The sequence below is a fragment of the Jaculus jaculus genome, chromosome 7 (assembly GCF_020740685.1).
Source record: "Jaculus jaculus isolate mJacJac1 chromosome 7, mJacJac1.mat.Y.cur, whole genome shotgun sequence".
NCBI lineage: Eukaryota > Metazoa > Chordata > Mammalia > Rodentia > Dipodidae > Jaculus > Jaculus jaculus.
This window is the reverse complement of record NC_059108.1, coordinates 39,384,030-39,395,313: the sequence shown is the minus strand read 5'-3', so window position 1 is coordinate 39,395,313 and position 11,284 is coordinate 39,384,030. Positions and strand designations below refer to the sequence as shown.

The window sequence follows — 11,284 nt, the reverse complement described above, 5'->3', positions numbered from 1 at the left end:
GAAACAGGCAAGAAGAATTTGCTCCCAGGATATTCTCTGATGTGGCAGCATTCATTTTCAGATTAGCGAGATTGTTAAAAAAAAAAACCCAATCCTTAAATATCTTGGCTTCTGCAATCAGCCTGCATTTTCCTCTAGCCACTTCAAACAAACTCCAGACACCTGTGCCACCTTGTGTGTCTGGCTTACGTGGGTACTGAGGAGTTGAACCTGGGTCCTTAGGCTTCACAGGCAAGTGCCTTAACCACTAAGCCATCTCTCCAGTCCCATATCTCCTTTTGAAAACTGCTCAAGGCATCTTTTTGACGTTTTAGGGGCAGATTTTAACTTGGGGTGACTTGTGTTTGTGCGTTCAAAGTCAGGGAGGCACTGGTGAGAATGGGCAGGGCATTTTAAAAGCTTAGTATTTCAGGTCCCTGAAGGAGGTGTGTGTTGGCGTGTGTCCCTGGAAGAGGTACCGTGTGCAGGGACAGAGCCTGTCTAGACAGTTGAGGTGAAGAGCCAGGATGGTTGTGGGATTGTTCTGGATCTCACTGTTTCACACCAGCAATTCTGAACTGTCTGGCACATCTTGGGGGGACAACTATCTAGGTGCAGAGCACCAGAGAACACGCATCGTGAACAGTTTTTTGAGGGTGAAGTCTATGCATTGTTCCCAAGGTCGAATTCAAGGTCATTTTGCCACATGCTAAAACCAATAAGCACATTAAAGTCACCCACCGCCCGATCAAGCCCCATGCAGGGGGCGGCTTTGGGGTACTCTCCTCCCCTTCTGGTCACACTCCTAAGTCCGGCCACCAGTTATGCATCAAAGATTTTGCTGTGACATGCTTTCTCTAACGTAATCACCAAACAGGGTCTGATAGTGTACTGTGGAATCTTCACCTAAATCCTCACAGATTTATAGAGGTCAACATGTAGATCCACCCAGGGCTGGCCAGATGCCAAATAGGTTCTGTTCTATAGGAGGACAGCTGGCCAACAGGTGAGGGGGCCAAGATCCCACCCTGCCTTTCTGGCCAGCTGAGACCCTGCTCAGGCTGCATCCCCAAGGACCATGGGTCTTTGCTGATTCACATTTGGGCAGCAGAAGCCCAGGCTGGCTCACGACCCTCTCACTCAGGGCTCTGTGAGGTCTCAGATTCATTGCCACCACTCGGCATGGCTCCCTTAAGGAAGAGGATAGGTGGCAAAGGGGTTTCTGTACAGTGAGAAAAAGCAAGGGGAAAAAAGGGGGGAAGGAGGAACAGAGAAAGGTCATCCCTCTGCCTAGTAAATCCCGGATCCATCTTCCTTCTCTGGACACAGCTGCAAAGGGTAGAAAATCAATTTTTTCCTATTACTCCACAGTGAGGAAGGAAAACCTATTTGTAAATCGAATTAAATCCAATAAGCGCATGTCTGTATATCTTTTACAAACGAGAAAAATTAGCCACAGACACAGCTATAGAATCTAGCCATGCAAGGAAAAAACTCAACACGCTCCCATTGCAAAGATCAGTGGAGACTTTTTTTCCCCAAGAAACACCCACGTCACAAAGATTCCTCAGCCTGACAATGTATCAATGCCTCAAGTAGGACTCTGGGCAGTGCTGCTTCGAAATTCTAGTCAGTCGATAATGATTGGATACGAGTTGGAACCCTCTAGATGACAGCTTCCTCCAGAGATGCACTCTGGGGTGCTACTGTGCAATTAATCCCATATCTATGGACTAGATCTTGTTCATAGAAACCCTAACCCAGCCACTGAGATATGAGCAAGCATGCGGCTGCGGTCAGTGGGTCCGGAAATCTCATTAGCAGTCTGCCCTCTAGTGGCTCAACATGGTACTTCATCCACGCAGGACTAACATCTCTCTTTCAGAGAACAGGAAAATTCAGGCTTTCCAGAGAGTGCCAGGCAAGGTAGTGATCCTCAGAAGAAATCTCCCAGAGCTGAATCCAGCGAGGTTCACGCAGACAGGTCAAGTCAGAGCAGAAGTGGTGGCACTGAGGTGGGCATCCCTGTAGAACCTGCTGGAACAAGGTCCTTCTCAACGACTTTGAAGCCCCCAGGGTCACAGCATTCACTTCCCCACTGTCATTACACAAACACCATACATAGTGGGAGAAACATATCAGAATGTTAAAAGCAATAGGCTTTTAGAATTTTTTTTTTTTTTTTGGCAAATCATTAACGCAAAGGGGCCTTTCAAGAAGGGCCGTTTGGAATCTTAAAGGCATAGACGCACATATTTTATGACTGTCTTTGTGACTGTTACTGTCAAGAGGCGAATCTACGTCGTCCAGGTTGAGTGAAGGCAGAGAATAACCTTGGGTCTGTGCGGTTGGCCTACATCTTTCAAGAACCTCAGAACTTGGCTCGCTTCAGCTTGTCGATGTGGTAGCAGAGCTTCAATGCAGGTCCCAGCTTCAGGCCCAGGTACTTCATGACCATGTCACTCCTCAGCAACAACAGAGCATTGCCATCAATCTCCTGGCGGGACAAAATCAAAGAGAGAGAGAGAACCCAGAAGACAGTCAGAACCACCAAATGGTGAGGACAGTCAAGGTGTGTTCACGGGATGTGGTGAGGGAGAGTGGGTGTGGTCAGAGAGTAGATGCTCTTGGCTCTGGGAAAGGTCTTTAGAAACAACCAAACTGAACAAATACTATGTCCTTATCATCCCTTAATCTCTCTGGAATCACTTGCTACATTAGAGCTCTCACATTCTTTTTTAAAATTTTATTTATTTATTTATTTAATTGCAAGCAGAAAGAGAAAAAGAGAAGAGAGACAGAGAGAATGGGTGTGTCAGGGTCTCTTGCTACTGCAAATGAACTCTAGAGGCATTAATCACTTTGTGCATCTGGCTTTACATGGGTACTGGGGAATCGAACCCAGGTCATTAGGCTTTGCAGGCTAGTGCCTTAACTGCTGAGCCATCTCTCCAGCCCAGATCTCTCATATTTTTGCTCTTCCTTAATTGAAGGAATATAACTCCACCTATGTTCCCCATATCTTTTCTGTTTTGTTTTGTTTTTTGAGGTAGGGTCTCACTCTAGCCCAGGCTGACCTGGAATTCACTCTGTAGTCTCAGGGTGGCCTCGAACTCACAGCGATCCTCCTACCTCTGCCTCCCAAGTGCTGGGATTAAAGGCGTGCGCCACCACGCCCGGCCCCATATCTTATGTATCATATTAGTTCTCCAGTCAAGGGGTAAAAGAAAAAAGAAATCCATTAGCCCCTGGAAGTATAGGTTGCTTTTCATTTCATTCTAGAGGCCAGCACGAGGCCCTGACTTCCATCCATCTCCTTAATCTCCCCTTGGGGCCTTACCCCCTTTAGTCAAAGGCAGAACTGCATTTCCACTTCATGAGAACTCTCAGGCTTTACTTTTGATTTGTTGGCCTTATCCATAACACTAGGTGACCTCTTCTAAATCATACCTCTGCTTGTGCCTCACTGAGTTAATTTAACAAAGAGCTGCTTAGGGAATGGTTCCACTCTCACCCATTTCTGAAAAGGGTAAGCCACTAACCCTTCAGAACACTTGTGAACTTTCTGAAGCTAGGGAGCTGAGTTTCCTTGAACATTGTATTGTAACTTTCAGGTCACTGGTGATGAAGGTTCTCTTGCTGGGTGCTCAATAAGAGACACTGTGAGAGAAGCATGTGTCTGTTTTTACTTCCCCTGACCAGCAGCCAACACTGACGACTCACCTGCTCTGTGCCACTCCATCTTCACATCCTGCTACGGTGGCAGGAAAAGCAGATTTCAGGTGTGACCCTCGCTGCAGCCCCATTTCTTAGTTCCCTCTTTACCCCGCCTCCTAGACTCCCAACATCTCCTTCCACCCTGTAAAGACAGCCAAACTTGCCCTGCCCAACTCTGTCTAGACACAGCCCACTCAGAGGCCCTTGATCTCCAGGCCTGTTATCAGCTGAAATAAAATCTATGCCTAATAAGTGTGGATGTTGAATTAGGGATGGATCCTCCTCAGATCAGATCCTTAAAAGGAGAAGAAGAAATCAGAAGAGAGAAAGCCACAGAAAAGACCACCTGGGCTGGAAGGATGGCTTAGTGGTTAAGGCTTTTGCCTGCAAAGCCTAAGGACCCATGTTTGACTTTCCAGATCCCATGTTAGGCAGACACACAAAGGTGAGGCAAGCACAAGGTTGCATATGCCCACTAGGTGGCACAAGTGTCTGGAGTTTGATTGCAGGATAGAGGCCTGGGCATGCCAATTTTCTCTCAGTCTGTCTGTCTCTCTCTCCTTCTCTCTCTCTCTAAAATAAAAAAATAAAATAAAATAAATTAATAAAAAGATGGTGGTGGTAGGGATACAAAGGCAGGATTGAGGATCTGCAAGCAAGTAGTTGGTTATCCAGGCAAGAATGCAGATCTTGTGTCTTAGCCCAGTGAGACCCTGTTTGGGTTCCTGACCCACAGAACTGAAAGACAGGAAGTTTGCACTGTGAACCTCTGTGTGTATAGTCACTTGTCATAGCAGCAACCTAGAACTAATACACTAAGATGAGCAGGTGAGATATTAATTCTTACATATTCCTTTGTTGGCCAGATTCATATATTTCAGAACTGGCTAAATAAGACCAACAGTACCTACTGACTGAAGGCCAGCCACAAACCAGGCCCCATGTACGCTTTAGAAATATCACAGGGAGCAGCGCATATTGTAGATGTGCTGTGACCATGGAATACACAAACAGATGGGCAGGAGAATAGGCAGGGCCCAAGTGGCAGAGCAGATACAACAAATAGCCCTTGAAAACAAAACTAAGGGCTGAAGAGATGGCTCAGTAGTCAAGGCACTTGCCTGCAAAGCCTAAGGACCCCAGTTCAATTCTCCAATACCCACATAAAGCCAGATGCACAAGGTGGCACAAGCATCTAGTTCATTTGCAGTGGCTAGAGGCCCTGGCATACGCATTCTCTCTATCTGCCTCTTTCTCTCTCAAATTATATATATATATATTGTCTACCCCTCTCATCTCTGGCTCCCTTGGGGGCACTACTAGGGCTTAATTTAGCTTCTCCGGCACCTGGGATCCCTGAACCTCTCCCCTCTTCCACACCTCACACTCCCTGCACCCTCCGCCAGGCCTATCACTAGCTTACGTGTTTTCTGAAGATCTCCACGTGAGGCCCCAGGGCCTGCGGATCAGCATCTTTCACAAACCAGACCACATCCTCCACGGTCCAGGTGGAAGGGTTTCTGCTGCTTGGCCGCTTGGTGTCCTGTCCGTCTTGAGAGGGGCTCGAGGCTGGAGGGGTGAGCAGAGGAGGAAGGCTTTGAGTCAGGAGAGTTGGGCTTCGGTGCCTACCTGATGCTGCCTGCCCCGTCCTGGCCTGGCGTCCAGACGGGCCAAATGAGCTCCTGTGACAAGGAAGGCTGGGAGTGGCCACTCTGCCAGGAGCACCGAGAGTGGAAGGTGGCAATGTCCCAGGCCCTCTGTGCCAGGCCCTCTGCTCCCCAGGGAAGAAGTGTCAGAAAAGGTCTGCCTTTATTTTCAACTTTACTTTTATTTATTATCCCCCAGAACGAGGAATAAAGAGAGAGAATGAACATGCCAGGGCCTCCAGCCACTGTAAATGAACTCCAGATGCATGCGCCACCATGTGCATCTGGCTTATGTGGGTTCTGGGGAGTTAAACCTGGGTCCTTGAGTTTTGTTGGCAAACACCTTAACCGCTAAGCCATCTCTCCAGCCCAAGGGTCTGCCTTTCCATAGGCTGAAACTCTGGTTATAGCTAGAGTATTTTTAAAATTTTTTTTGTTGTTTATTTTGATTTATTTATTTGAGAGAGACAGACAGAGAGAAGGAGGCAGAGAGAGAGAGAGAGAGAATGCGCGTGCCAGAGCTTCCAGCCACTGCAAACGAATTCCAGACACATGCGCCCCTTATGCATCTGGCTAACATGGGTCCTGGGGAATCGAGCCTTGAACCGGAGTCCTTAGGCTTCACAGGCAAGCGCTTAACCGCTAAGCCATCTCTCCAGCCCTAGAGTTTTGTTTTTGAAAATATTTTATTTATCTGAGGGAGAGAGAGAGAATATGGGTGTGCTAGGTCCTCTAGCCACTGTAAACAAACTCCAGATGCATGTGCCAACTTGGGCCCTTGGCTTACATAGGTACTGGAGAATCAAACCTGGATCCTTAGGCTTCACAGGCAAATGCCTTAACCACTAAGCCATCTCTTCAGCCCCAAAGACCAAGTATTTTAGACCCCTCTGTTAAATTCTCTCAGTGGTTCAGAGTCTCCTATGATCAAACGCTTGGAGGCCAGGGATGGTGAGCCCAGATGAAAAGCCAAATGGGCCTCTGAGGAGCTGTTGGGCCTAATGTCAGCTTCGCTGCGAGGTGATAACGACACAGCAGAACTGAGGTGGCGTGGGTCCTCACCCTTGGTCTCTGCAGAGTGCGTTGATCTGCCACTGTACCCTCGGCAGCCCTGTGATGGTCCAAGCCGGTTGGCTCATGCAGAAAGACACCCTCACCTCAATCAGTGCCCAGGTGCCCTCAGAGTGCCTCCACCACCCCAGTCCTGCGCTCTGACCCTTCCCACTGCACTGTGAGTCCCCTAAGAGCAGAGGGCTCAACCTCATGCCTGGTCTTCAGCCAATGGCAGCACGGTGTCATTTTCCACACAGGCCACGGCCAGGACAGGGGAAGGGGGGGAAGCCGAGGATAGGACATACACATGGCAATATTTAGGGGTGGACATTGTGTATATGCGCCAAACCAAGCCATCCTCTTCCCTGGAGCCACTTTCTCTCCAGTCCAGACGCTCTTTTGGGTCCCCCTCCTTTGCTGTCCACACTGGGTTCTTTCCCTGGAGTTCTTGGAGGATGCGTCCGTCTCCTCCCTGCAGGGGCCTGGTAAGAACCTCTTACCATCCATAGTGGGTAACCTCTCCTGTCAACCTGACTGGATTTGGAATCCCTCAGAAGACTCACCTTTGTTCATGCCTGAGAGGAAATGTTTCTAGAGAGGTTTAACTAAAGAGGGAAGACCTACCCTGAATGCAGGTGGTACCAGTCCATGGGCTGGAGTCCCAGATTGAATTTTCAAAAAAAAAAAAAAAAAATGATAGAAGCCCAGCTGGTTCCACATGGCCCGTGCACTGCTTTCTGGTCCACTGACATGAGTGAGCGCCTAACACAGCTGTGAGCTGCATCTGCCACCATAATGGACTGTATTCCTATCAGTCAGGAAAAATAAAATAAAAAAAAATCTTGGGCTGGACAGATGGCTCAGCAGTCAAAGGTACTTGCTTAAAAGCCTGATGGCTTGGGTTCGATTCCCCAGTACCCACATAAAGGCAGATGCACAAAATAGTGCATGCATGTGGAGTTCGTTTGCAGTGGCAAGAGGCCATGGCATACCCATCGCTCTCTCTCTCCTTGCAAGTAAATAAACAAAATATTTAAAGAAAAGAGAAAAAAATTCTTCCTCTCTTCAGTTGCTTCTTCTCAGGTATTTGGTCACAATGATAAAAACAGCAACAGTACGCCACCCCTGCAATCATTTTCCCCTTGCCCGTGTTCGTTCTAGAACATATAGCTGCCACTGACTTGGGGTGTCCCCAAGACCAGCTGTGTCTATGCACATCTCCCTCTTAAGCTCCCTCTGTGTCTCCCTTGCCTACACACTGTACCGCTCCAGGGCTGTCTTGGGTTTCAGTAGTACATTTCTGTCCTAGATTTGAAGGAAAGAAGAGCTTTGGTGCCAGGAGGTGCTAGGAACCGATCAGGAGCTGCTCCTTCATTGTGGTTTGACCGTGGCACGCCTATCAGATGGGACAAGGCAATTATCTCTAGCTGGAGAGGCCGGTAGGACTGAACAGGCTAGTGCTGGGTCCTCTGACCGCCAGCCTGCCTCACAGAGTCCATGGACGAAAGGGGGAGGCCAGCTCTCCTGAACATCTGTCTGGACACGCTCATTCTGGTCCATGTTTCCCAGCCTCCCTCCTCCATTCTTAGCTGGTGCTCTGGCCTTACCTCTCTCCTCCCCACCATTGGCCACAGCCATCAAAGGAGCACCATGGCTATCCTTCTTGCTAAGTGTCACTTTCACTCCATTTGACCCCAAACTTTAATCTGTTCCTAGATTCTTCCCACCTTTCTCATAGCCTAACCACTCATGTGGCTTCTTGTAAACTTCAGTTAGATTTTAATTCCCTTAGAAATCCCCTGTTTATTTCACAAACATGTACTGAGTACCTTCCCTACATCCAGTCCTGGGGAAAGGTTTGGTGAACAATACAAAAGAGATCCTCTCACTGGGCATGGTGGTGCACACCTTTAATCCCAGTACTCAGAAGGCAGAGGTAGGAGGATCACTGTGAGCTCAAGGCCAGCTTGAGACTACATAGTGAATTCCAGGTCAGCCTGGGCTAGAGTGAGACCCTACCTCAAAAAAAAGAGTGGGGGCTAGAGAGATGGCTTAGCAGCTAAAGAGCTTGCCTGCAAAGCCTAAGGACCCATGTTTGACTCTCCAGGTCCCATGTAAGCCGGACACACAAGTGACACAAGGTTGCACATGCGTACAAGGTGGGACACATGTCTACAGTTTGATTGCGGTGGCTGGATGTCCTGGCTTGCCGCTTCTCTCTCTCTCTCTCATTCATAAAGAGAAATAAAGAAAATTGAAAAGAGAGGAGATCCTCTCATTACATTGACCTTTCCACAGCTCTGCATAGAGTAAATGTACTTGAAATGGGGGTTCAATGTCTGCAAGATCAATCGATACAATTTACAGAAAGAGTTTAGCCTTGCGTTTAGGAAGCCTTAACACTACTTTAAAGCTAGAAACAAGACCAAGGTTTTGAACAAGGAGCAGCTTCCCTACAGGATAATTCTAAGTTTTCTTTCCTTAAACTCGAGTCAAAGTGATTCTCTGTTGTCTCTTTTTCCTCCTCCTTGAAGGCTCAGAGCCATTAGTGCAGCAGAAATAAAAAACCCAAAAAACAACAAAACAGCATCACATTTCTAAGTCTGTTCTAAATGCCTAATGGTTTGGTTGAGAATTGGGTTTACTTTGAGATTTTTTTTTTCCCCTGCCATTTTCTTGTTGGACCTGAGAGGGTCCCATAAAGTGGCTTGGCACAGGGTATCTTGCTGGGAAATTGTTAATGTACCAAAGCTGAAAGCTGATGCATGCTTATGAAAGACGATTCACTCCATTTAAAGGCATCTACCCTCATCCAGGGTTGAGAAATCAGAGAGATTGCGAATCACATTTGGTTTCAGAGCTGTCAATCAGTGCATGGGCGTTGCTCAGAGTGGCAATAGATGTCCTGAATACAAAGGCAGGAAGTCCTCAGTCACAGAATGATTTTGCACTGATGAGGGCAGAGGTCAAATCTGATTTCCTGTATTTGATGAGAAGGGAGGGAGGTGTTATACCAATGGGCAGGATCCTACACAGGAACCCCGGGGCCTCTGAGCAAGATCAGAAGCAGCAGTGGCTGTCTGGGCCCAGGAGAGGACCTGATTCATCCATAAGGAAGATGCTCCCAGTGATGGCTGTGGAGGGCAGGGGACCACTGAGAGGGCAAGTGGGCTCCATGCCTGGTGCTTGGTGCTTGCTGTGGGCATTTTTCACTTCTTCAAGAAAGAGCAGCGACAGCCAGCTGGCTCGAGAGTATTTCTGAGGGACCTTTTAGTCAGACAGCACAGAAAGAGGCAGGCAGCCCAAGTCACACCTTGGGAGTTGCTCCTCATCCCAAGCACATAAACTCACTCTTTTTTATGAATATATTTAATTAATTTATTTATGAGAGAGAGAAAGAGAAGCAGAGAGAGAGAATGGTTTCACTAGGGCCTCCAGCCGCTGCAAACAACTTCTAGACACGTGCGCCCCCTTGTGCATCTGGCTTTCGTGGGTCCTGGGGAATCGAACCGGGGTCCTTTGGCTTTGCAAGGCAAATGCCTTCACTGCTAAGCCATCTCTCCATCCCATAACCTTACTCTTGAAGGAAGAAAACTGGGACATGGAAGCAGCATTTTTGCAAAGCCAGTACAGAGGGGTGTGCTCACAGCGAAAGTAAATGTGCCACCATAACCCCTCCATGCGCTGCAAAGGTGTCAACAAGGCAGGTGGGGGCAGCCCGACACAGCCAGGGCAGGCAGAGGTGATAGGTCAACAGGAAGTCGTGGTGGATTGAACAACTCTTGCTCCTGCATGGACAGGAGCGTTCAAAGCACCCATCACCACCTCTTGAGACGCAGCATCATTCCCCAGCGCGGGGAACACTGTGCTTGGCCATGTCTCTCCCACGGGGCTGTGGAGATGTGAACAGTGAAACCTGGTGGTGAATGGATGCCTAATTAGATCTTGTTGTTCCTGAAGCCGAGCTCAGTTAGCAGAAATAGAAATGGCAGTGAGTCAGTGTTGAAAAGCAATCCCAACCCCTTCTGCAGCACAGGTACCTGTAACACGTCGGCGAGTCTCTGTCTGTCTCACACATTCCCATGAGCATATACATAATTGCCTTTTTGCTCATTCATAATTCAGGGGGAACGTTAGCTAACAATGGGAGTCATATGGGAGAGTGGAATCAACGAGTGAAGATCCAGGAAACAGAATGCTCTCCCTCCTGCTGCCTGTGTCTGCTCTAGGCTTCTCTGAGGGGCCAGCAGGGAACGTGGCAGGCTCTCGGTGGTCCCTCCTGCCTCTGGCACTATCTGACCTTTTGTGCCACAGGCTGCTGTCACTGACTCCTTGCAACCCAGGGTGTGCCATCCCCAGGCCATGTACATGGAAGTGATGCTCAGGCTAGCCCTTGATCTGGGCAAAACCCAGTGGTTTGAAATGGTGTTGTTTTGCATGCTTTTTAAGTTTCTGAGACATGGTGAGGTGACAGATGCCAGAGAGAGAAGTAAGCCTGGCCACTCGATTATATAATCTCTTGAGGCCAGTCGACCTACCAACACAACACAGCGTGTCTCCAGAGGCCAGGCTGGGCTGGATTCCTCCTCCGGCGTCAGCTGACTCCATAACCCCCAGGCAAGCAAGGTGGCCCCTGCCAGAGCCCTCCAGCCACTCCTTCCTACAGCTCCTCCTGGCCAGTTCCTGCTGCCCATTCTAACTGGCTCCACTATGGCTTTGCTCAAAGCCTTTACTGACTCCAAGGCAAGGTGGTTCAGAACTCCCGCCCCATCTGACACTCTTAGAGTGACCATGATGTTCATCTACGGCAACAACCCCAGTAAGGAATAAATTTGTGCAGCCATGTGTTACAGCCTGCCTACTCTTAGATTTGTTCACGGCTCCATCCA

At 48.5% G+C, this 11,284-nt stretch overlaps 1 protein-coding gene across 7 annotated transcripts in view; it reads right to left on the bottom strand.

Moving 5' to 3' along the window:
* Positions 1-1,488: 1,488 nt before the first annotated feature.
* The window catches only part of Scml4 (Scm polycomb group protein like 4), a 141,984-nt gene continuing 132,188 nt past the window's right edge, over positions 1,489-11,284 (bottom strand). For all 7 annotated transcript variants that reach the window (XM_045154658.1, XM_045154663.1, XM_045154659.1 and 4 more), the window contains 2 exons: positions 5,120-5,265; positions 1,489-2,476 (listed from right to left, as the gene is read on the bottom strand). In XM_045154658.1, coding sequence (XP_045010593.1) covers positions 2,351-2,476; positions 5,120-5,265 — 272 coding nt within the window. In that variant the 3' untranslated portion in view covers positions 1,489-2,350. The remainder of the gene's footprint in view (positions 2,477-5,119; positions 5,266-11,284) is intronic.